Source organism: Vombatus ursinus, unplaced genomic scaffold (genome assembly GCF_900497805.2).
Source record: "Vombatus ursinus unplaced genomic scaffold, bare-nosed wombat genome assembly UNPS02014810.1, whole genome shotgun sequence".
Taxonomy (NCBI): domain Eukaryota; kingdom Metazoa; phylum Chordata; class Mammalia; order Diprotodontia; family Vombatidae; genus Vombatus; species Vombatus ursinus.
Window position 1 is genome coordinate 7,368,289 of NW_020954588.1, and position 27,402 is coordinate 7,395,690.

A 27,402-nucleotide genomic window follows, 5' to 3' on the forward strand; every position below is an offset into this window, starting at 1 on the left:
ACATATATTAGGATACAAATGATCAATAATGTTGATGTTTACCCATAATTTTAGTGAATATGTCCCTTTCGCATTCTGGAGAGTTCTGAACATTTTGAGGCTATTGGAAAGAAAAACTATCCAAATGTATATTCTGGTTTTAGTTTAGCAAGTTTTTCAAGCTTAAATGTTTATTAGTCGCGATCATAATACCAAGATGAATCCTAACTACAAATCTTAAAATGTGTAAAATATAAGGTAGGAATTGTACTCTACTACCTGCTCTTGATTATTCATATTAAAGCTGAAATTTCTATTACAACTCTGCATAAAGAATTCAACTTGCCTTATATTTTTTCATAATTGCGTTGCTTTCAGAGTTGGCTGTTTCTTCCATAAACCGACCCACAAGTAGCATAGCTCGACCATGGATTAACTCATTCTTGCTGTCTGCTGGAGCTGCATTCTCAGGAAAACATAACTCAACCCCTTTCTGAAGAACAATTAATGCCTGGTGAACATCACCCTAAAAAAAAGATTAAAATGTTTTGTTTTAAACAAAATATTCTAGTCCGTAACAATAAAATGCATAGTCCAAAGTGTTTGGGTTAATGTTGTAAATCGACAAGGTCATGAGTCTACTTAATGTCTACCACCATATGCTCTTCTGACTTGATTTCCACTTAGAGTATTGAGGCAAATGAAATTAGGTTTCTGTAGTAATAAACTCCTAAGGGCATAGGAACTTGAATATTATGTAAAATCCCATAGCAGTGTCACGAAACATGCAAAATGATTTTTATCAGCTAGTGATTCATGCTCAAAGACTGATTTTTTGTGTCTTGATGGGAGAGAGATCACCATTTCCTGTTTTTTAACTAGGCAATATTTCTTCTCTTCATCAATAATCTTGTTTTTAAGAGGATTACAGCATCCACAACCGGTAAAACTTAATATCTAATATAGGTCACACTGTGCTTGATAATTCCATACTAATGGTGAGTACTGGGTATGGTGAGTACCCAGTATGTATGGTGAGTATGTAGTCTGGGAATTAAGTTCAGCTTGTTACATAAGCCCTCACCACCACCAGGTGTTTCAGTCTCTATGAACAGAGCTATAGCACAGTTTCAGCTGAATATCTTTTGCAGAAGCAAAAAAAAGTAAGTAAACTGGGAAATGCCTCTAGGAAGTTAGTCTCAGCCTATGGGAGACTATGGGACAGCTAAAGGAGAGAAGAACTCTCAGCTATGATCTAAGGAGATGAGAACTGAGCTAGGGATCAGGGTATCAATATGAGCCCTCAGAAGAAGAGGGATGGTCTCCCAACCTAAGGCCAGGAGCTAGGAGAAGAAATGGATTGGTTTGCAATCTCTCTCCAGTCCCCCACCCTCATAGCTTAATCTCTAGGAAACAACAGTTTAAAATAATTTGGTGCCAACTACATTTAAAGTAGAATAAATAGTCCTAGATATCAAGTCTAGTAGGGAGATGCATAAAGGACACATGAAAAGAGTAAAGGTAGTACTGCTTTTGTCCAAGGCTAGGAAGGCACCCAGAGACTTCCAAAAGACAAAGAAGGCAGGAACCAGGACAATAACAGCACCAAAAGTCTTTGGTTCCAGACAGGCTGTGGGAGGTAAATGAGGAAGAAGGCTGAAACAGGCTTAGGCATTATCTCTGTCATTAAGCAGGAGTAGGGTATAATCTCCAAATCTGTCACTCCTTATTCCTCACAAGAGGATAGCAGGCAGAGGGAGGCACAGTTAAGACACATAGTATATATTATTGGTCATACATTGGTGATATAGTCTTCTCTCTTACCTTGGACCACAGCCACTTTGCTCTTTCCACATATAATTCAGCAAGTCGTGATTCTCCTGCATTAAGGAGAGCATTGTAGGCTGTCTGGTGATGGCCAGCCTTTCGAGCGACTCTGGCACTCTGCAGCCAGCATTCTCCAACCATTTCGCTATAGTCTGGTCTAGAGTAATAGTCCAAAGTGCTATATTAATAGCTGAAAAGTGAAATATGTGACCTCACCATTCAATTCAATTCAACACCTATTTATATGGAAAGTACTAAGATACAAACTGGGGAAACAAAGACAAAAATTAGAAACAGTCCCAGATACTAAGGAGGCTGCAGGTAATTTTCCTTCAAAAGAATCTAATAAACACTTCTTTAAATGCTGACTTATAACTTCAAAAAATATTTACCTACTTTCATGTATTCTAGGCTCATGAAAATTGATCATAATGAACTGATCTGTATATAAAGGTATAGAAAAACCTTATAAACAGACATGAATGAATGAACTAGGTTAGAGGTCGGAAAAGTAATAATAACAATAATAGTTCTTTCCATGTCCCAATTTGCAAAGTTGTTTCTACATTATAATTCTATGAAACAGATATTGATAACATTCTTATTCCAGCTTTCAAAATGAGAAAAATGAGGCTCAGATGACCTCCCTCTTAGTTGTACTGCCAGTAAATATGAAACGAAATCAATCTAGGTCTCTTAATTTCAAGCCTAATGTTCTTTCTACTAATCCATGTTGACTATATTCCCAACAGAAGTGTACTTTTGATAACACAAAGGTAGCCACCGACTCAGACTAAAAATTAGGATGCTTAAATAAAACTTATATATAACACTGAATTCACAAACTTCAACATTAAGAAAAGAAAGTGAAAAGTCAAACCTTTTTTTGAGACTTAATAAAGCTCGACGGAGTGCCAGAATAGGCTCTTTGGCTCGATAGGAGTTTTGGGTCATTTCTAGACGAGCTAACCAGTTGAGGGAATCCTCTTGATTACTGTCACCTGTAGACTGTTGAAACAAAGGTCTAATACTATGTTCCAATTCACAGAGCATATGCAACCTAAGGGGAAATGAGAAATCTATTTAAATTAAAAACTTGTCATTTGGTCATATGAATTAAACCAATCATGAAGATGACTTTTGAATTCAAAAGAATCAAATGTGCAGTTATAACTAAAGTAGTTCTTCTTGAGGTAGTATGGGCTAGAGAGTTGGCCTCAGAATCAAGGAGACTTGTGTTCAAATCCTGCCTCAGACACATCCTGGCCGGGTGACCCTTGAGCAGGTCACTGAAACTCTCAGGGTCAAGCACATGGCCCGCAACACTCCCAAGTGTAGCATGAATCAGATTAAAATGTAATTAAGAAATATGTAACAAAATAAATAAAAATGAAATAAAACATAGATACCATATTTAAAACTAAGTCAATAAGTAGCCTGTAGGGATCCTTCAGTACAGATTAGTGTCTCTGATTTCTATTTGAATTTGATGCCACTGCTCTAGACAACTAAGACTCTAAGTTTCAGAGAAGATTGCTGACCAGCAGAGACAGAAAGATCTTCCTTAACCAATTAAGTCACATGTACAATCCCTATTCCTATTTATTCTTGATATATAAGTGGTAAACTTTTAACACTAAAAAATGGCATAGAACATTAATTTACAAAGTTAGTTCTCTGTTATTCTCCTCAATTTTAAAAATGAACTACAATTTAAAAAAAAGAAAAACTTAAGCATACAAGCAACACTACTAACAAACAAGCCAAAACTTCTACACATACACGTAAAATGTCTGGTTTTAAGATTGACATGACTATTTGTGGTTATCACTTTGAATTTTCTTTCTAATTGAGGTAACTGGTGTTTTCTATAATTCCTTGTAACCAACCATATAAATTTAAACATAAATAGCAGCATTTATGGAGTAGACATCGGCTGCAGTATACAAACATATTAAAACAACGATTTCATTTAAGTTCCAGACCTGCCACCCTGGCCTCACAAAATCTAATAAAGGGAGCTAACAATAAATACTGCATTCTGCAATATGCAGTTGTCCATATATACCTCTTGCAGATTAATAAATGAAAAAAAATTCATTATAAATCAGTTTTTTTCTAAGTAACCCAAAAAATTAAAAAAAAATTTTTTTTGTCATTTCCCCCTCAGTTATAAGCAAATATGTTAGAATTTATTTTTTGATCAGATATTATGTCTCTGGGAAATACATGATAATCAGTCTATACTGAAATAGCACCACTAAAATATTTGATGTTCTTTTCTCTTAAATACCTGAGAAACTGTTTTATTATAGTTAACTAAAATTCATATAACTGAATCACAAAACTCAGAAAAATAATCAATAACCAAAAGAAGATGTCTACAACTAGCAGAGGCTATTTTTCTAGGATAATGACATAAAGAATACATTACTGAAGTAGATGAAACCCAGAGTTAAGTTATTTTGGTGTCTTAAAAAAATTTACTGTCAGGACAGCTAGGTGGCTCAGTGGATAGAGCACTTGCCCTGGAGTCAGGAGGTTCTGAGTTTAAATATGGCCTCAGACACATATCACTCACTAGCTGTGTGACCTTGGGCAAGTTACTTAACCCCAATTGCCTCACCAAAAAAAAAAAAAAACCCAAAAAAAAACCCCCAAACCAAAACAAAAAACCAAAAACACAGATAAAGAACTTCTTGGAGCAGCTAGGTGGTGCAGTAGATAGAACTCTGGCCTTGGAGTCAGGAGGACCTGAGTCCAAATCCAGCCTCAGACACCTGACGTGTACTAGCGGTGTGACCCTGGACAAGCCACTTAACCCCAAGATAAAATAAAATAAAATAAAATAAACACTGGTTCAACACGTGGAGGAAGATCATTCTAAATATTAAAAAAAAAAATTTACTGTCTACTAAGGTTCTATTCCAATGCATCATTATGAGGCGGAAATGAACTTAGGTTCTCAAAAGGTTATTTGTTCTAGCCAAGTACAAGTCATCATGTTCATCAACATGAAAAGGTTTCAAGAATGGGTCACTTAGAGAATATATATCTGTAACCAGCATAAGTAAGCACAAAGTACATTAATAAAGGGCTGGCCATCAGGGGATGACTCTTTCTGGCTACAGCAACTTGTTTCACTATCCACTAAAATGTGGAAGATGCACAATTTGCATCAAGTAGGAATACTCACAAAGGCGAAGTTATAGACTTGCAAAATACCAGTGGCATTAAAAAAAAAGTTCCTTAAGTGCATCTCAGATTAAAAATGATTGGTCAGAAAGGTGTTTTCTCTTTAGCAAATACTAGTGATTTCAAGGTAGAAACAAACAATCACAGGATAATTCAGTTTAGCCAGATATGATGTAATGTACCAAACATATTATCAACATTTGCTGTGAATGGAATAAGTTGTAGACTTGTCAGGTAAGGTTTTAAAATAAATTTATAAAAATATCAGACCTAGAGAAACCAAAAAGTACCTAACAATATATTCGTATCCTCGCTGGTAGGAGCCTCTTTCAAAACTTGCTGCTGAAAGAGGTACAATCTGTTCTGATCTGACTAGTTTCAACGTCTCATAAAAAGTTGTTGTATCCCTTTTTTTGGCTGATAACAATAGTTGTCCCAGTCTCACACTCCATGTTGTTGACTTTCCATCTGAAAAATAAATTAAGAAAAAAGTAATTTCATATCATGTCACAGCAGGTGGTGTACAATTAACTGTCTCATTTGGCAAAGTGCTTAGTAAAAATCCTTAGCTCAATTCATCTAAAGTTGTTTTTAAAATGAGTACTTCATTCTACTTTACAGTATGTAAATGGAAAAAAGACAGTAGTACAGATGGAAAGACTAAAGTATAAACACTGCCTGGCTACTTCTACAGCCAGAATTTTCTAAGTGTATTAAAACTGCTTGTCTTTCAATCTATTTTTACCTGCTGCCAAATAGTTTTCCACTAAATCCCACTGTGACAGTTTCCAAGCTGCCTCCACTCTGTAAGTGTTTAATTCATCTGTCCATTCAGACCTATTAGGAAAAAAAAAACCTCAATCATTCTATTTAAGCTCTAAGTGGAGATTTTGAAAAGATTCAAGAACAAAGTGTTTTGCTACTAAAGGTCCAGAAATAATTTAGTAAGTTCTAAATTTTTCTTTACTCCTGAGCAAATTTCCCCCCCATTGGTCATTTCTGTAGTTCTATTAGTCTATGTTCTAAAAACAAATTCTAGTTCCAGGAATATATATTAAGTTGTCATTATGACTGGTTAGTTGCTTGTTTTACATAAAAAGACAAAATCAATTATTGATCAATCAATAAATATTTATTAAATACCTACTAATATATTCTAGCCACTGTCCTAGGTGCTAGGGATACAAATACAAAAGTGATATCGTCCCTATCTTGAATAAGTCTATTAGGAAAGAGATAAAAGTAAAGGGATACATGGTAAGTGGTAGTAGCAAAATTGTGTAGATTTTTTTGTTAAAGAAGCAATTACTTGATTTGCAGACAGGGATTAAAAAAGAGTAAAGGCAACATCAGCTTGAAAAGTAGGAAGAAGCTCACGAGGTCAGTCACATTAAAAAATGTAAAAATAGATCACCCTAAAGCTTTACTAAGTCCTTCTGACATATTCTGTTACTTTAAGGTTGCCAAGTCTGCCTTATAAAAGCCAGCTCTTTCTTTCAAAGGCACTATAGCTACAATTTTGATACTAGGTATACAGGAGGGCCTTGGATTATAATCAACCAGCAAGGTTTTCCCAAGGCATGTATAAAAGAGAACAGTAACAAACTAAAGTAGCTAGTTACTTATGTTTTTTCTATTATTATTAAAGTAATACTACATATATCCATTCATCTCTTCAAATGTCTAAATATAAATATGACATATAGTTTATAGCAAGGTTTAAAGAAATATGCTAGGTACAAAATAAATATTTTTAACCAATAAAATTCCTTTGTCTTTTCTCACTTTTGGTAACAAACTAGGTCTTCATGATTATATAAAAATGTACTACCATCAGCTTCATTTGCTACATGTGCATATTATTAAAAAATAATTTATTTGCTTCCTTTGAACTAATAATAATTAGTTCCAGAGTCATATTCATGTTTACTACTTCCCTGTCTCTTTTTGGAAGGGGAAACAAGTTTTCTCATGATATTGGCTCTATTACACACTGCTTGGCATTTAAGATGGAGGAGAGATATTATGCAGGTTAACTAGACAGAAGACTGCAATAGCAGAGATGTTTCCCGTCTAATTTTTTCTTACTCAGGAGGTTACTCTGGAAATCACACTCTGATATCATTCATTCATGTTTATTCTGCTGCAAAAACTGTCCCTCAGCTTACTTTTTCAAAGAGATTTGCCCTTTGAACTGTACTTTCTACAGAAAAAAATAACTGGCTATGTAGAAGTTTCTTCAAAGTTGTCTACTGACAATATGCTAGAAATCAGGTCCAAGCACTCTTTTTTTATCACCATCACTTTTTAAGTAATATGCTTTAAATGCAAAATGTTCTTGGAAATTTGCTACCAGAAGCTTTAAATGGCATAATACAAAGATCACTAGACTTCTAGGTTCAAGTCATAAAACTCAATCTCCTCAAGCCTCAGCTGCCTCATCTATAAACTGGGATTCATAATTTATAAGTGAATATTCTCTTAGAGTTACTGTGAGCTAAGTGTTCTGTAAACTGTATCAGTAATATCTAAGATATTATTATTAATTCACAGGACACAGATCTATTTAATGATGATAGTGGTTACTACCTGGGTGGGGGGGTCTTTCCAAATGAACTACAGATAATTTAGGTATTAGACCAAAAAGCACCAAAAGACTAATAACAGCTCTGCACATAGCAGTCATTTCCTTACAATGAATAGCATGTAACTCTTCAAACAAGAGGTTAAGTCAGAAGCTAGGTTGTGAGGATCAAATAAGATAATGTGTATAAAGTACTTTGCTAACCTTCAAACACCATGTAAATATAAACTATTATTATGAAGTAGAATAAAATGTCTTTTTTAGAAAAATGCTACACTGACTAGTACAAGCCCTACATATTTCATGAGTTTAGAAGCGAGTTTATTTCCTGAAATTACTTGCTATATTCCTAGTTAAAGAAGACAACTAAGGAAAATTATTCCTTTAAAAAATATTACCTGTTAGCATGCACGCCATTCACCTGAGTGATTACAGTGGACAACTGACCAAGACCTAACATGGACTTCACCACACCATGATAATGAATGATCTATAAATTGAAAAATATTTAAATATTAATGCAGAGTTACATCAAGTGAATGAAATTGAAAAATATTTAAAATATCAGTGCAATTATAGTTATAATCAAGTGAACACTAAATTGCTTAAACTATAATGTAACAAAAAATATCATCCACCATTCTATGATTGTTATTTTTTGTTTAACAACTGGTTGATTTAGCAAGATAATAAAGTAATCAATCAATAAGCATTTATTAAGTGCCAACTATGTGTCAGGCATTGTGCTAAATACAAGGGATATAGAGATAAAAACCAGGGAGAGACACATAGATCTGGGAATCATTTTCATGGAGATGAAATGATCATTTAACCCATGAAAGGTGATGAGATCATCAAGTGAGAGAGCATAAAGAGAAAGGAGAAGAAGGCCTGAGACAGAGACTTTGGAAGCAACCCATTTTTAGTGGGTGTGGCATCTCTTAGCAGAGGAGACTGAGAAAAAAAGTCAGTTAGGAAGAGAACCCAAATTAAGGAGTTATGAAATCCTGGAAAGGATGATCAACAGTAACAAATGCTGCAAAAGTTAAGAGAATAAGCATTGCGATAAGGCCATTAGATATGGCAATTAAGAGATTACTGATAACTTTGGAGAGAGAAATTTAAGTTAATGAGGTGGTAAGTCAGAGAATAGAAGATTTAGGAGAGAGTGTGGGAAGTATAAGTGAATATACTCAGTTCTACTAAGTACAGACAGCTTTTTTCAAGGAGTTTAGAGAACGGGAGGAGAGATATGATCACAACTGACCCACATCTTTCTTTCCATGCTGGGTTACTCTAGTCCATGTAGAAATCCTCCAAATGGGTCTATCCCAGTGTATGTGTATGTTTATTTACGCATACAATTCATATATTATAATTGTTGTATGCATGTACATACTTACATATACACAGAAATGTACATATGACACATGACTTTAAAAGCCAAAGTCTATCAAACATTAAAATTTTGATATAGAGATCAGCTTTCAAAGTACTTTTATGCATATCATGTTATTTGATCTTCATACCAACTCAATTCAGTAATCACCATAGAAATAAAAAATATATGTGTATATGTATATATATACACATATATATGTATATATGAGTCCATATAGTAATGTAGCACAACCCCTTCTAGCCAATTGTACAAATAAGAAAACTGAGATTCCATGATTAACCATGAACTAGGATTATAACCCAGGAATCCAAGTTCCTAATTCAGTGTTCTTACCACTGCAATGTTCTACAACTTTCATCTTACCTGATCAGGTTCTAGTTGAATGGCCCTATCATAACAGGCTGTGGCATCCCGCAGTAAGCCAATGCTTTCGTGTTCGAGGATCTGCTCTTTCAGAGATGGTTCTGCTTTCCGAATTGCACTTACTCCAGCAACCCCATCTGGTTCATGCATTGCAGCATATAATTTCTATGTTCAAACATTTTAAAAATATCAAAATTATAAATACAAAGAAAAGGGTCAATTAATATTTTTTTCTCAATTAAAAAAGATATGAGTGAAAGTAGAATTATTGTTCACATATAACATTTTGGTACTCTTTCTTATCTGGTATTACATTGCCAAAACACTGAATTAATGTACATTCAGAGATGCTCATCTATAGCAAAATAAGAGATGTTCATAAAAAATGAGTTTGAGTAATTACAACATCCTGAAATCCTTTCTAAATCAGATAAATAGGAAATTATGTTAAACCAATTTTTTCATCTTTTTTGGCATAGGAACTGTTAAACATATTCATCATAATGTTAGTATCTCAATATTTTATTTTCAAACCTGTAGAAATCCAAGATGCTCTTGAATATTTTGTTTTTTTTCTGTAATGAATGATTCAAAGTGCATCACCGCTCTTGTGTATGCTTTAGATCGAAAGGAAGCTACTGCTAGTGTGTCCTGAGGTATAAGATCAAGAAAACGTGCCACGCTTTGATAGTTTTCATGGTCCACAGTAGATGCTATATTAAAAAAAGACAATGTAGTAATTAAAAACTGACAAGATACAATTAATAAATTTATGTTTAAGTAACCAAAGTTCAATCTGTCTTCTTAAATTAATCTACATACTTTAAGTGCATATAATTGTTATAGAAATGCCTACAGGGCAATATTCTGGAGGAAATGAAAAGACTATCAGACTAGGAATCTGAAAAATTGGATTCTAGTTCTAGTTCTATAGGTACTAGTTTTGTGACCTTAAGCAAAACACTTTTCCTCTCTTAAGTCTCAATTTCTTCATCTGTAAGTATTTTGTGCTCAACTCCAGTCTTTAAGAGGGAAGGTACTGTGTCTGTATTTTCCCTAGCACTAACAGGTATACAATAAGCACTTATTAAATATTTGATGAATTGGCAGAATTTTCACTGGATCTGCCAAGTGTACTTCACAGGGTAACTATAAGCATCCAATGAGATAATAAATTCATAAATTTCTAGCAGAGAGATCTCAAAAGCCATCAAATGTAATCCTCCTCATTTTACAGATGAGGAAACAGAGGCTCTAGGCACTTAAGTGACCTGCCCAAGGTTACACAGTAGAAAGTCAGAATTTGAATTCAAGTCCTCAGATTCCAAAGTCATTTCTCCTCCTACTACACCACACTGCTGCCCAGATCACTTATGTAAAAGTAGATTTAAAACTATAAAGAGTTACACAAATATAAAATATTACTCAAAAAAAAAAAAAGCACAAGCCTCTGGGCTTGAAATGTAAAACTTAGCTAATAATATTGGCAAATGAAAGAATAATGGGGATGTATCTAATTCCTAAACATTATTTCATATTATACTATCACCCATAAAGAAAAAGGATAGTTACATTTTCATACTGTGTGAGGAAGATGATTGGGGACAAATCCCTGCTATTCCATCTGCTTGCTGCAGAAATGTTGACCATGTTTTGAAGACAACAACTATTTATTGATTCTGCTGGGATACAATTTCCCTCACTCGTGTCCCTAGGTAATAGTTGGCAAGGCTGCAGATATTATTTTTGGATTCTGATAGGGAATTAAATTAAATTAAAAATTAAAAGAATAATGTTTGCACAGAAAACTACCATTTGTAGGAGGTACAAAAAAAAGAATAGTCAGTTAAAAAAATACTTGAAAGCCTTCAGGATGATCTGTACTATGTCAGGCAGTAATAGGAACATACAAAACAAATAAAATACAGCCCCTACTTAGATATGGAATTGCAAAAGTTACAATCTAGGGGGAAAAACCCACTTGAAATAATTTATAAATATTATGCCACAAATCATTCTATTAAAAATAATGCAGATATAAATTATAGTAGGGTTTTGTTGGGCCAGAGATGGATAAACCCCTGCAGTCAGTAAAGGTACAGCAAAGGTATTATCAGACTTGGGCACAGGTAATTCAGAAAAATACGCTAAAAGAAAATATTCGAAAATGTTTCAGTGACTGAGAAATACGGACACAGTGCAGCCTGACTCGTGATCTGTGATGCATCAATGTAGGCATTCCCTGCAAAGGTACAGATTACAAATGCCCTATGTAATACATCTGTGGCCTCCAGTAAATTCACTGTGGGGGCTGTCAAATGTGTGATGGCTTTACTGGAGTTCTCCTGACCCAGTAGAAGAGGGATATCATCCAAGGGTTACTCTGTGTTTTGATCATGAAAGAGTTCCTTTTTTTTTCCATATGCTTCTTCAATGATACCTTTTATACCACTTCTTTGTTAATTCTTGTTTGAATGTGCTGCAACCTTCTCAGGCCCAACATGTAACTCTCCGCTGCCCTCTGAGTGATCTTTAACTCAATTTCTCAGATAACTGCAGCCATATAAATCACCAGAAGAAAATCTGTATTATTAAAAAGATGGGCCTTTGTTTCAGGGAGAAGCTTGGGATCATTTAAAGAACTCTGAAATTTCCCAAAAGCAAAGCAACCCACATTTCTTCTCCCCTGCCCATTTAATTCACTGTCCATGTTCAGCATCTGTATTTGTGTGTGTTATTATTCATTAAACACACATATAATCTCTAAAGGCTGTCCATCCAGATATATAGTCTCATCTGGATAATTTTGTTGTTGTTGAGTAATTTTATTTGTGTCCAACTCTTTGTGACTACTTTTTGGGGGGCTTTCCAGGCAGAGATACTGGAGGGGTTTGCCACTTCCTTCTCCAGCTCATTTTACAGATGAGGAAAGTGAAACAAACAGGGTTAAGTGACTTGTCCAGGGTCACACTGCTAGTAAGTATATGAGGCCAGATTTGAACTCAGGAAGATGGCTATCTGACTTCAGGCTCTATCTACTGTACCACCTAGCTGCCCAATCTGGACAACAGTCATTCTTTATCCTTAATTTTTACTTATGTGGAAGGTTAGGCCAAACTATTCAGAATCACTGTTTTTCTCATTTGCTTTCCAGAAATGTTTTGGGGCCTTGACACAGTCAACAAAATGTCACCCACAAACAGGAATTTCTGAAAGGTATGTCCATTTCTAAAAAAATCTCACTTGGATTTTTCTCTGGATCAGCTCTACTATATTGGTGAATACCTTTGCTGAGTAAATGTCTTTCATGTCTTGTTTGAAACATTAATGATCAGAGACTGACCAAACGAGGTTATTGTTGTCTTTCAGGGAATCTTGAAAAATTCTAACAAACAATAAAAACAGTTGGATTTTGTATTATCTACAGCTAAGAGTCAATTAGATAAAGGTAAAGATGCAATCTACTATAGAACATTGCTTACAAAAGCTGCCTGTTCCCTTACAATACTCCCATTAAGATGTCTTTCATGTGTGTTTAGGTAATCTCATAAAAATTTGGTATTAATGGGAAAGTTGGCATGTTGGTAGATAGTAACTGACGCTCCTGGTCACCTTTTTTGGTAATAATAAGGTCTGAGATTTCTTCCAAGCCTCTGGTATCTTCCTCTTCTTTAGAAATGTTAAGAATTTATCCTTCCATAGCCTCAAAATTTTGCCACTTTAAACATGGACCTCCCTCTGCAAATAACTTGGTGTAGGCTAGCTGCTTTTCTTACCTCTGTTTTCAATGCTATTTTCATGTCCTATTACTATAGCAACACCTGGGTCAGAGGAGTTATAGCCCAAATGGGGAAGCTTCATTATTTCTGATAGTGAAGAGATTTTTTTTTTTTTGGCTAGGCCATGGGGTTAAGTGACTTGCCCAGGGTCACACAGCTAGAAAGTGTTATGTGTCTGAGGCCGGATTTGAACTCATTAGGTCCTCCTGAATCCAGGGCCAGTGCTCTATCCACTGCACCACCTAGCTGCCCCATCTGATAATAAAGAGATTTTGTTATAAAAATCTTCCCAGGACTATTCCATTTTTATCTGTTTACCATCATGCTTTCAATTTCATTTTGAATACCTTTGGGCTGATTTTGCTTAGTTTGATGGCTTAAGTTTTCTTTAAATTGGTCTCTAATCTCCAGTACTTATTGCTTATTATTATTGTTGTTGTTGTTTATAATCCTCCACCAACTTTCTCTAAGGTTTTTAAAAAAAAAGTTATAAAAATCAGTGCTGCCATTGGCTACCATTTTCTCACCCTGGCATGTGAGTAAAGTATTTGCTGAATAAGGTGGTTTTTAGGTTCCTTTGGTCTCCTCATCATAGCAACTGATTTACGATGATTTAGTTTTTATATGAAACTGATGTAACTATTGATGTCTTTTCTTCCAACCTTTTCCCATTTTAGGAAATAAAGAACAGGTAATACAAAGTAATGTTTTGAGTAAAGAGGTGATTAAAAAAAATTGTATTTGAGGAAAGTTATTTTGGCTGCGGTGTGTAGGAAGAATAGGTATAGAGGATAAAACAGTGGTGGACATCAGAACAATTATAAAACAGGCAAATAGAAAATAATTACTCACCCTTTGGCTCTACTTTCTCTCTGTTTGATTTGCTAGACTGAATTTCTGCAGCATTAAGTGCTTGAAATTTGTGCCTAGCCCACTGTGTGAGATGATCAATCATGGAAAACACAGTCTGTGTACTGAGTTGACTCAAATCAGATGCACTATCTTGTAGTCTTATACTATTTTGATCATCATGCTTTAGAACTGCCATAATCTCTGCATACACCTGCAAAGAAAATATTTTACAGATAAATTTAGGTTTCTAAAATGAACAAGACAGTGTGCTGGGTGCTAAAAGAGCAAAAGTGAAAAATGCCCCAGTTGCTGCTCTAAAAAGGGCTTAAGGGATGATGTATGCACATAAATAACACACTGGGGTTTACTATGATAAAAGTAAAGAAAAGATCCAAACAAAGTGGTATGAGAAAATCTGAGGAGTAATAAAAACAAAACAAACAATTTCAGCTGGGAGGATTAGGGAAGGATTCATAGACACAGTGGTGCCTAAGCTGAGTAATAAAGAAATAAAAAAAGAATTCAATAGACAAGTGTAGAGGGTATATTTTTTGGTCATGGTAATATCTTGCCTAAATACACAGAACCAGAAAGAGGATGAGATCAGCAAACCTCTATAGTTTAGTTTATCTTAAATACAGAGGGTATGAAGGGAAGGAATTTGAATTATACATAAAAAGTAGTTGAGTCAGATTGCAAAATATTTTAAATCCCAGGGTAAGGAGTTTTTATTTTATTTTGTACGCCCATGGTCTCTAAATGTCTTTGCTCATACAACTTTGTCAACAAAAAGTTTTTGGGCACACACTGTAATATCAATCACTCAACAAGTATTTTTTATTAATGTGTATAATCACACACATATATGAAAATCCAAAGAATTAAAGTTGAGAGTCACTCAAAGGTCAGTTAGCCTACCACATATTACCAATGTAAAACTGTGCCCAGAGAAGTGACATAATAAATATCATTAGAGAAATTTACGACCTTAAAAGAAGAGAGTCCACTCCCATATCAGGGGTTTGTCATAATCAATAGAAATCATGTGCTCCAGTGGTATCCATTCAGTATTGAGAGACCTAGAGAGAACTCCTCAGCACTTTAGGTGGAACCCTTGTGGAAGATTTATGGGAGAACATTGACAAGAGTTATACAAGTGGAAAGGGTTGCTGTTTGCATTGCTGGAGTAAGTATCCATATTGATGAGATCATAGATCTATCCAAGAATCAAACAAAATTCTCCAATGTGCCATGCTGTATAGCTGTGATTTATAAAATACCCCCGTCTAGGATGTGGGAAAATAGGTAAATTAATACACTGTCAGTGGAGCTGTGAACTAGAATTTGGAATCATCCCCCAAAAGCTAACAGTGCATATCTGTTGACTACCACAGCTACAAGGCCTGTATCCTACAGAGATCAAAGAAAAAAAGGAAAGGACCCATATGTACAAAAATATTTATAGAACCTCTTTTTTTTGGAGGAAAAGAATTGAAAAATGAGGAGTTGCCCAACAAATGGCGAATTGCTAAACAATTTATGGCATATGAATATGATAGAATACTATTGTGTTTGTAAGAAATTATGAAGGGGATGGTTTCAGAAAAACCTGCAAAGACTTGTACAAATTGGTACAAAGTTAGCAGAGCCAAAGAACAATTTATATCATATAGTAACAACAGTATTGTAAAGATAATCAATTGTGAAAGCCTTAGTAACTCTAATCATCATAGTGCTCCACCACAATTCCTAAGGAGTCATGAAGAAAAATGCCATCCATCTCCAAAATAAAGCATATTTTTTCTCTTTTTTTTTTGTTTTTGTTGGGGCGGGACAGGGTCAGGGGAAAACATGGCTATTGTGGTCATTTGTTTTGTATGACTGTATTTGTAATGGGTTTTGTATTTCTTGACTTCTTAATGGGTAGGGGAAGAGGTGGGGAAAGAAAAGAATTTGGTGCTGAAAATAAAATAAAATTGAATTGGAAAAAACCCTAATGACTCAAATAAAATAAAGCATTCCCATAGAGAAAAAAATAAAAACTATAAATAATCCAAAGGAAAATAGAAAGCCCAATGGCAGGCATATATAAGCTGCAATGTATTACCAATGATGAGTCATTAGAGAATATAGGCACAAATGTATGACTTTAAAAGTAAGTATCAAAATTTACATAGCAAAAATGAGAAATAACAGGTGTATCGCCTTAGTACTACATTAGAACATGAAACTATAAGGAGAAAAAAAATAGAAGAAAGGATTTAGCATTCTGAGTAGATCCCCTATGGTGCATTTATCAAAAGACATAGGAATCACACAGGATGAAAAACACACACACACACACACACACACACACACACACACACACACACACAGAATGAGGCAAAGAAGGGCTACAATAAATATGGAAGTGTGAAGCCCTAGAACTAACAAAACATTGAAGTTATCCTTCATATACATGCTATATATTCTAAATGAATTATTATTGAATCTATGACCAAAAACTATAGAGGATCTTACAAAAGATGGAAGAAAAAGCATCTCCAAAATTTACACTGAATGAAATGCAAATAAAGTAACTTAGAATACTTTGTGTTAAAAATCTAAGAAAGAATATTTCAATTTGGTTATTACACCTCCTGAGCTGATGACTTCTAAACATATGAAAAGTGATGAAAAGGCCAAATGAGGTTTCAGTGGTATAAGTTTGTTCCACACCTCCACTGTCCCCAACTGATTACCTCCAAAAATGTTATCAAGGTACACAATGGGAGGCCCTTTCTTTTTATGGGTTGCCAAGCAACACAATGACTCTTCGGGCATTAATGAAGTCTAAGTCAATGATATTTGACAGAAATATCTTTATTCAATGTATACAAAGCAAAAAGATTTTTAAAAACTGACAAGTACATTGTTAATAGCCTGTGTATATTACTTAGAAATATCAAACATCTAGTACTTCAAATTTTATCAGCAGGTGGTATAAATTAAGACTCAACTAACAAATGCCTTTTTTACAAGAGAAAGGTGTCAAAAGAGCCAAAATGGGTACAGACCTTTAATAAATAAAACAATATTTTGAATCAGCTCTAACTCTATCCTATTAAGTAGCAAGACGCCCATCTTTTAGCTAAGCTCATAGCCTGCCTTCAGAAGCTTACATTTACAAAGATAAAGCATTTCCAGTTTCTATTTCTCTTCTACTTTGTATTATTTCATTGGACCTTCTCAGTCTTCTCTAGAAATGTCTTAAATAACTAAATTTAGCTGACCAAATTGAATCTGACTTTATTATAAAGATTAGGTTATTATTTTAATCAGCAACAACCATTCACATTTATTTAGTAGTCTGTTTTACAAATTACTTTTTTCACCACAATCTTTTTTTCCTTATTTTAGTTTTCAACATTCATTTCCACAAGATTTTGAGTTCCAAATTTTCTCCCCATCTCACCCCTCCATCACCCCAAGACAGCATGCATTCTGAATACCCCTTCCCCTAATCTGCCCTCCTTTCTATCTCCACCCCCCCCCCTTATCCCTTTCCCTTTCTATTCTCCTGTAGGGCAGGATAGATTTCTATACCCCATTGCCTGTATATCTTATTTCCAAGTTGCACGTAAAACAATTTTTAACATTTGTTTTTAAAGTTTTGGGTTCCAGATTCTCTCCCTTCCTCCCTCCCCACCTACCCTCATTGAGATGGCAAGCAACTCAATACAGGTTATACACATGTAGTCATGCAAAACACTTCCACAGTAGTCATGTTGTGAAAAACTAACTATATTTCCCTTCATCCTATCCCATTTATTCTATTCTCTCTTTTGATCCTGTCCCTACTCAGAAGTGTTTGCTTCTGATTAATCCTTCCCCCAATCTGCCCTCCCTTCTATCACCCCCCCTTATCCCCTCCCCTCTATTTTCTTGTAGGGTAAGACAGATTTCCATACCCAATTGAGTGTGTATGTTATTCCCTCCTTAAGCCAAATCCGATGAGAATAAGATTCACTCATTCTCTCTCACCTTCCCCTATTTCCCCTCCACTGTAATAGCTTTTTCTTCTGTTTTTTTGTGAGATAATTTACCCCATTCTACCTCTTCCTTTCTCCTTCTCCCAGTATAATCCTCTCTAACCCCTTAATTTTATTCTCCAGATATCACCCCTTCATCTTCAATTCACCCTGTGCCCTCTATCTATCTATCTACACATATTTTTTTCCCTCCAACTACCCTAATACTGACAAAGATCTCATGAGTTATAAATATCATCTTTCCATGTAGGAATGTAAACAGTTCAACTTTAATAAGTCCCTTATGATTTCTCTTGCCTGTTTACCTTTTCATGTTCCTCTTGAGTCTTGTAGGTGAAAGTCAAATTTTTATTCAGCTCTGGTCTTTTCATCAAGAATTGGAAGTCCTCTATTTCACTGAATGTCTATTTTTTCCCCTAATGTATTATACTCAGTTTTGCTGGGTGGGTGATTCTTGGTTGTAATCCTATCTCTTTTGCCCTCCGGAACATCATATTCCAAACCCTCTGGTCCCTTAATGTAGAAGCTGCTAAATCGTGTGTTATCCTGATTGTGTTTCCACAATACTAGAATTGTTTCTTTCTGGCTGCTTGCAATATTTTCTCCTTGACCTGGGAACTCTGGAATTTGGCTATAATATTCCTGGGAGTTTTCCTTTGGGGATCTCTTTCAGGCGGTGATGGGTGGATTCTTTCAATTTCTATTTTGCCCTCTGGTTCTAAAATATCAGAGCAGTTTTCCTTGATCATTTCTTGAAAGATGATGTCTAGGCTCTTTTTTTGATCATGGCTTTCAGATAGTCCAATAATTTTTAAATTCTCTCTCCTGGATCTATTTTCCAGGTCAGTTGTTTTTCCAGTGAGATATTTCACATTGTTTTCTAACTTTTTCATTCTTTTGGATTTGTTTTGCAGTGTCTTGATTTCTCATAAAGTCATTAAATTCCATTTGCTCCATTCTAATTTTTAAGGAAGTATTTTCTTCAGTGAGCTTTTGGATTTCCTTTTTCCATTTGGCTAATTCTGCTTTTGGAGACATTCTTCTCCTCACTGGCTTTTTGGACTCCTTTTGCCATTTGGGTCAGTCTATTTTTTAAGGTGTTATTTTCTTCAGTATTTTTTTGGGTCTCCTTTAGCAAGCTGTTGACTTGTTTTTCATGATTTTCTTGCATCATTCTCATTTCTCTTCTCAGTTTTTCCTCTACTTCTTTTATTTGCTTCTCAAAATCCCTTCTGAGCTCTTCCATAGCCTGGGACTGAGTCATATTTTTCTTGGAGGCTTTGGATGTAGGAGCTTTGACTTAGTTGTCTTCTGGTGGAATGTTTTGATCTTCTTTGTCACCAAAGTAAGATTCTATGGTCTGACTTTTTTTGTGCTTTCTGCTCATGATCCCAGCCAATATTTGACTTTTAAACTCTTTGTTAAGGTAGGGGTCTGCTTCCAGTGTGGAGAATGTACTATCCCAAGCTTCAGGGGTTTTGTGCAGCTGTTTTCAGAGATACTTCTGGGGACCTATAAATTTTCAGTTCTTCCAAGGTGGTATGATCAAAGGCGAGGTGTTTACTCCTTTCCTGGCCTGTGCTCTGACCTATGAGAGACCACAAGCACTCTTTTCTGCCTTGAAACTGTGAGGAGGATTTCCTCTCCACTGCCACCACAAGGCCCACCATGCCAATGCTCCTCCTCACCCAAAGATCGCCACCCAGAATTGTGACCCAGATCCAAGTACGGGCAAAGCAAGAGAATCTTGCCTCAGCACTAGCGAAGAGATCCCTGCAATGCCCCTCTGATCAGCCACTTGATCCTCCCTCTGTCTGTGGGCTGAGAGCTCTGGAAGCAGCTGCCACCCTGGGATTGCACCAGGACTGGGGCCAGATCGAGCTCCTCTCTCACTGCAGTCCAACAGACCTTTCCTACTGACCTTCTAAGTTGTCTTTGGCGTTTGTGGGTTGAGAAGTCTGGAAACTGCCATGGCTGCCCATGATTCAGTCCCCTGCAGCCTGCTCCAGGTTCCCTGAGGCCTGGTCTTTGCCTGTGCACCCACGCTGAACTGTGCTTCTCTCACAGCCCAGCACAACAGACCTTTCCAATCAACTATCCAGGTTGTCTTTGGCTGGAAATTTGTTTCACTCTGTCTTTTTGTGGGTTCTGCTGCTCTAGAATTTGTTTAGAGTCATTTTTTACAGGTATTTGGAGGGGTTTGGAGGACAGCTCAAGCAAGTCACTGCTTTTACTTTGCCATTTTGACTTCTTTCACAACAATCTTAAGAGGTAGGCTGTACATATACTATCATTCCCATTTTATAGATGGGAAATTGAGACTCAGTGAGGTTGAGTAAACAGGGAAACCTGGATTCAAACCAAGGTCTCCTGACTTAATTCGCACCCTTTCTATCACTTGAACAAGTATCTACCATGAAGTGCCCAAACAACCTCTAAACAATTGAATGAGTACTTATTATGTACGCAGAATTGTATTAGATGCTATGAGGAATACATGGCATGGGGCCCTTGCAAAATCTGAATGAGATAAAAGGCTGGCATACAAGAAAATGAGAACACAATATAATCCCTACTCATCTATATGATACTGACTAGAAATGACAGAGAAGGAAGAGATGCTCATGGGGCAGAACAATCAGGGAAGGATTCACTGAGGAGACTGACCAATGAATCAGGAATTAAAGATATAGAGAACATTCCAATTCAGAGGAAAAACAAGCAAAGCAACAGAGACAAGAAGGGTCATGGTGTACGTAGGGGAGACAATGAGGCTAGCCTGACTAAAGCTGAGCATGTGCTATTCAACAGTAGGAATGAAAGCTGTCAGGGTGACTTTATAACCAATTCAGCATGAAAAATGAAAAAGACTCCTCTGCAGGGATGGTAACATAACACAACCAGAGACTTAGAAAGAATAGTCCAATAGGAAAGGAGGCCTTTTATTATTTGGGAGGAGAAAGAATGGAGAAAAGGAGACAAATTCTTGCAATAAAACAGTGAAGGAACTAAGATGGAATTGAGTATAGTAAATAAAAAAACTTGAAAATATAGAGAATGAAGAATTTATTAAAAATCAAAGGTACCATTTCAAAGGTAGGGTCCATAGATGTGGAACACAAGACTACATAATATATAACATACAATAATCAGACTTTTTAATGTTAATTTGTTTTGCTAATTTTTTTATTCTTTTTCATAAGGAATGGCTCTCTGGGATGGGCAAAGAGGAGGGAGAAAAATATGGAAAAATGTAGGTGATGTAAAAGCAAAAGAGCAATAAAAATCTTAAAAAAATATATAATCCCATGACTTCTATACTAGGAGCCTATTTAAAAAGGTAGTATACCTCTAGTAAAAGGAACTTGGAAAGGGGAAACCATTTTGGGGAGAAGGAAAATTAATTCAATTTTGGATATGTGATAGAGGTGACTTTGAGACAGACAAATGGCAAATTTTAAAACAAGGTTTCATCTTTATACGAGATTGATCAGTAAAAGGAAGATTCATTTTTTTAATAACAACTTTTTAATAACAACTATTTATATAGAGCTGTAATGGTTGGAGAGTGCTTTTCTCAAAACTGGGCTAGGGAGTTATTGGAGTCTTTTTGTTGCCATTTAGTAAATAAAGAAATTGAGGCTCTGTGAGTTGAAATGATTTGCCCATTTTCACACAGCTATCATCTGTGTAAAGGCATCAGAATATGAACCTAATTCTTGTGACCTGATGTTCAGAGCTCTCCACTATACAGTACTTCCTACTTGAAAGCAGGTCAATGAAGACATCACTTTTTTTACATTTTATTTAAAAATTTTAAAAAATACCTTTTGCTTTTATAATACTTTCTAAATATATCTCTCACCTCTTCATTAAGCAATATTTTGTAATAAAAAATAAAAAAAACCCAGTTCAACAAAGGTAAATCAATCAACTCTAACAGTATTTGAGTTTATGCAAATTAAAAAAAATATATACACTATATTTATTTCCTGGTGCCAGACCTATTCTGTTTTTTAAAACTGTATGCTTACTGAATTATAGACACAGCTCTGGATAATCATCTACATTTATTTCTATTTTACTTCTCTTAAAAATTAACTGTATTAGGCACAGATTAAAAAAAACAAACTAAATGAAGTCCCTCACCTCTTGCTGATCTTCTTTGGTACATCCCAGCAAAACGTAGACAAGAATATGTGGAAGAAGATAGATGGTCACCTTGAAGTCATGTTTCATCATAATGCCACAGCAGTTAAACACTTTACTAGCCAGGTCATGCCGTACCTGTAAGCCCCAGATAATGAAGATTTTAGTATGCATATTACTTTTAAAAATCTGAAGACACAGGGGAAAATTTATGGACAAATGTATAATAGAAAAATACAAGATCTCAACTCACCCTCCAGACCCACTCCACCACTTTACCTACTTCAAGATGTCTCTCCTGAACGGAAGACAGTCCATGTCCAGGATCATTATTTCATGAGGAGCTCCTAACATACTCATTCCCTCTCCGTTCAACTAATTATCCAGACTGCTCCAGTTCCTCACCAAGAGCCTAACTCTTCTTTCCCTCTTCCACATCCCCTCCTTTCAAGACCCCCTTTATGTTGTCTTGCCCTATTAGATGGGCAGCTAGATGGCACAGTGGATAGAGTTCTGGACCAGACTTAGGAAAACTCATCTTCCCAAGTTCAAATCCAGCCTCAGATACTTAGTAGCTGTGTCACCCTGGGCAAGTCATTTTACTCTGTTTGCCTCGATCTCATCTATAAAATGAGCTGGAGAAAGAAATGGCAAATCACTCTAGAATCTCTGTCAAGAAAACCCCTCCAAAAGGGGTCATGAAGAGTTGGACACGATTGAAAAATGACTCAACAAAATGCTTATTCATCCACGAGATAAAAATAATTTATTTTTATTCTATCCTACATACCAAACCATTATTTCTTTAATTAATAGCAGTGATGGAGATGGTGATAATTGTTATCATTTATATAGTACCTTACAAAGTGTTATATACATCATCTCATTTGATCCTCACAGGATATACTATGCCCATTTTAAAGATTAGGCAGCTGAGGTGAAGAGAGTAAGTAATTTGCCCTAGAAGGCATATATCTGAGCCAGAATTCAAAGCCAGGTCCTTCCTGACTCCAATTAAAGCCTGCTTTCCACTAGACTATGTTGCTTCCCAGTGACATGGAGCAAATCTTGACTATCCAAACCAATGGATATAAATAATGATATAAACTAACCCAATTCCATGGACTTAGCTATTCCATCATTATCTTGAATCACTTCCCTTCACTTATTCCATGTTCAATACAAACCAAACAGTTTTGTTTTTGTAATTATTTTTTGCTTAGGCTAATATTAAAATTAATGTATTCATGAGCACTTGGAAAAGTGAATAAAATGTGCTGTATGAGAGGGACTTTTGCCTAGGATTAAGATTTGCCATAAATAACATACGAGCACATGCAAATGATGGAGAATTGATGTCAAAATCAAATTCCTTATAAGAGACAGTCTATAAAAAAAATCTTTTATTTAATCACACTATTCTCATATTAAATTCTGGAATTAGAAAATTTTTTATATATAAAATTATTATTAAAAGGTTCTAGAACAAGTTGGAGCTAATTTAGTTGTATAAACTTGTACATAGCTAATATTTTCAGCACTTTAAAATTATCAAATTTAATAATCAAACTCAGAACTTTTAAATAATCAAATTTAAAATGAACATTTTTAAAATCTTGAAATATAACTTGATGTTTTTCTCAAATACTTTTCTTTCTTCGTTTCTATTTCCCAACAATCTTCCTGTAAGATTGGTTTCTTTCTTAAGTTACTGTTTCCAGCTTACGTTTGTATTGCTCAATTAGAAAGGAGGTTCCTTAATGAATCTGGTATTGAGGAGTGACTGAACGTTTATCTGCAGAATATACTTCAACAAAATGAAGCACAAGCCATGAGACATACTTTGGTTCTTTGGTTTGTCTCTAAAGGGAAGTCTTTCTATAACATAACATCAAAGTGAAATCTGAACTAGTTACAGCTATTGTGTAAGTTAAACTGTATCACACACTACTTAGATATTTACTCTCCCAACACTCTATGTCCACTTAGATACAGTAATTTACAACTAATCTTAAGTGCTCCAACTATCACATAGTCAGTTGTGTTGGTGCTAACTTGTATCTAGGAAACCAATGATCACTTCAGCTTCTCTAGGTTGTCTTTAATTATAATAGCATCATATTATATTAGACAATCAAAACTACTAGCAATCTTGATTTCAAAGCTGAATGCTAATACCAGCACATACTGCTTTAGAGGGGGACAGCTGAGGTTTCAGGCTGGATGACCATGAAAGGTGCCTATATAATGGAAATAATTTTCTCAAAGGAACTTGACAATGAAGCTAAAATGATTTCGTGTAAGATTTTCATATATTAAATATATAAATTGTTTCCTAGGACAATGCTGAATATCAGTTAAATTTAACAGGTCTGTGAATACCTGTTATAGAACTTTATAATCAAATTTAAATATAAAATCTGCCAAACAAAAATAAACCCTTAGAATTATGGGGTTATCTAGTAACATAAGACTTAACAAGGTTGCCCTCAAGACTACCTACAAACAATCGGCTGATTCAAATACTAGTAGATTGGATCAATATTAAAAAGTGTAAATTCAGGGTGTAGTATTGTGATTTTGCACCTCTAATGCAGAATTACAAGATAATACCCTGGATTGACACTTTGAATACTGGTCTACCCAGTCAAGGAAGGGATGTTTCAACTGATACCAGCATGCCCAGATACAATTTCACTTTTGGCTAAGTGTGTTTGCTGGGTATTTAGTTAGGTTTATTGATGTACATTTCTGCCAGGTCAGATCTCCATACTTTAGCTCAGAATGTTTCTACTTCTATTGTTTCTTTATTCTGTTTCTGCAGTCAATTATGTATATTTCTGTGCTAAAATCCCCACTGCAATTACAGACAATGCCAACACAGAAGGCTTTGCTTCAGAAAACATAATCCCACATTAATGCATGTCTTAAACTAAGCTTCTAGTCTCTTGAAACTCTGGTTTTTTCGCCTTTTAAATGGTTATGTTTTCATGAATAAATTGAATGAATAAATACAGAGCTGCAAAAAACTTAAAGGCAATAGTAACTTTGACCCTGAAATATGAATTCTCTAATACAATCTTATCCATTTTCATCAAGTCAGAAAATCTGAACTTGTATTGCATTTAGATCGAATCAGTCACTAATAAGACATTTTTCTTGGCTTCTGTTGATTTCCTGGCCAGACAGAAGAAATTTAATCCCATGCATAAAAGACATTTGGTCTGTACCTTCAATTTGGACAGAAATATGTTAAAGTTAAAACAAAAACAATCAATGTTCTTCCTAAAATGTGATACCAAAACTAAAAATAATACACCAGGTGTAACCAGATCATATTTCCCTAGCCCTGAATACAATATCTAAAATTTACATTAACTTTTTTAGCCACCATATCATATTTCTGACCAATACTTAATTCGTAATACACTAAAACTCCAGATTTTCAGGACTGCTATTTAGCCACACCTCCTTCTTTCTACGCCTGAGAGGTTGATTTTTTGAACCACTCTGTAATGTGACCGTGTTCCATTTCATCTTATTAGTTTAACTCAATATTCTAACCTACATACAGACTCTACTGTCCAATGTGCTCACTAAATCTTGTAGTTTTGTGTCATCCCTAAGTTTGCCAAGCATGCCATCTATACCTTTATTTAAATAACTCAACAATCAAATTCAGGCCAGATGATAAACTCTGCAAGGCCAGCAAGATGCTTCTCTTAACAATCTCTATTTAACCTGGGTTTTCAATTTCCAGTAACCATTTTTATTCTGACCTTTCCACTTCAAAAATGATTTTTCATGGCAAGGAAAACAGAACCAAAATAAGAATTGAGCAGCTGCACCTTTTTTTCCCATCCATGTAAGCAGTGTTATCCCACCTGTGAGTATTCCTTTTCCCTCAGTCAATAAACATTTATTAAGCACCTGCTAAGCACTAGGGGATACAAGAAAGGCAAAAGCTCCTGCCCTGAGGAGCTCACAATCTAATAGGAGAGACAACATGCAAACAGCCAAGTACAAACAAGATGGATTTACACAGGATAAATAGGAAATAATCAACAGAGGGAAAGCACTAGTATTAAGAAGGATCAGGAAATGCTTCCTGTAGAAGGTAGGATTTTAGGTAGGGAGATGGAGGAAGCCAGGAGACAGAGATGAGGAAGAGAGCATTCCAGACATGGAGGACTACCACAGAAAATGCCCAGAGTCAGGAGAAGGAATTTTGTGTATGAGGAACATCAAGGATGCCAGTGTCACTGAATGGCAGGGCATGTGTGTGTGTGGGGGAGGTGGGGTTAAGGTGATGAAGACCTGCACCAGAGTGGTGGCAGTGTCAGAGGACAGAAGGATATGGTAAAGGTGGAATCAACAGGCCTTGGGAACAGACTGGATATGCTTAAAAAAAAAAAAATCCAAGCATTTTTGTTTCCTTAGAATTTCTTACCAGATTTGGCAATTTCCTTAAATTCAGCATTCCTGATGTTATTTCTACAGACCATGTCATGCTACAGAACACAACAGAACTGCTATAGAAAATAATTAGCCTAATTTTAGCCAGTCTGTGTACTAGGAAATGCTACAAAGCCCCTTTCTCTTCTCCCTCTATGCTACTTTGATTGGTGATTTAGTTATCTCTATGCAAATGTTTCTCAGATCTATTTATCTAATTCTAACTTCTCTCCACACCTCCAATCTTGAATTTCCAAATGCCTATTAGACATCTCATTATCTTAAATTTAACATGTCCAAAACTGAACTAATTTTCTTTCCCCTAAAAATTTCTCCTCTTCCTAACATCCCTATGACTCCTGAGGGTACCATCATCATCCTATTCACCCAGACTTGAAATCTAGGCATCATCTTTGACTTCTCAATCTCCCTTCTGCCCTGCCTTTGCCAACCTGTGCAATTTGTTGTCAAGTCCTATCAGTCACTCTTTGTAACATTTCTTATCTATGTCCCCTTCTCTACCAACACTGCCAAGGACCATCCTGGTGCAGGCCTCATGCCTGGACTACTGCAAAAGTGTTAAGTGTTGGTATCCCTAGTTCAAGTTCAACTCAACCTGTCAAACTGATCTTTCTAAATCACGGGTCTGACTGTGTGATTACTCTTCCCACATCCAGCACTCCATCTCCCTTTGGAGCCTTCTGACAGAAGCCTTACCTGGTGTCCCTTAATGGGAATGCCTTCTTCACTCTGAGATTAGCCTTACTATATCCTATGTATTTCTTA

The 27,402-nt window shown here is 35.6% G+C and overlaps 1 protein-coding gene across 1 annotated transcript in view; it reads right to left on the reverse strand.

Moving 5' to 3' along the window:
- ATR (ATR serine/threonine kinase) overlaps window positions 1-27,402 on the reverse strand; it is a 119,249-nt gene that overhangs the window by 31,728 nt on the left and 60,119 nt on the right. Inside the window, exons 26-35 of the mRNA XM_027875875.1 lie at window positions 22,162-22,299; window positions 13,982-14,192; window positions 9,885-10,063; window positions 9,351-9,515; window positions 7,984-8,075; window positions 5,747-5,838; window positions 5,292-5,469; window positions 2,687-2,866; window positions 1,804-1,963; window positions 326-505 (exon numbers count right to left, since the gene is read on the reverse strand). Of these exons, the coding sequence (XP_027731676.1) occupies window positions 326-505; window positions 1,804-1,963; window positions 2,687-2,866; window positions 5,292-5,469; window positions 5,747-5,838; window positions 7,984-8,075; window positions 9,351-9,515; window positions 9,885-10,063; window positions 13,982-14,192; window positions 22,162-22,299 (1,575 nt within the window). The remainder of the gene's footprint in view (window positions 1-325; window positions 506-1,803; window positions 1,964-2,686; window positions 2,867-5,291; window positions 5,470-5,746; window positions 5,839-7,983; window positions 8,076-9,350; window positions 9,516-9,884; window positions 10,064-13,981; window positions 14,193-22,161; window positions 22,300-27,402) is intronic.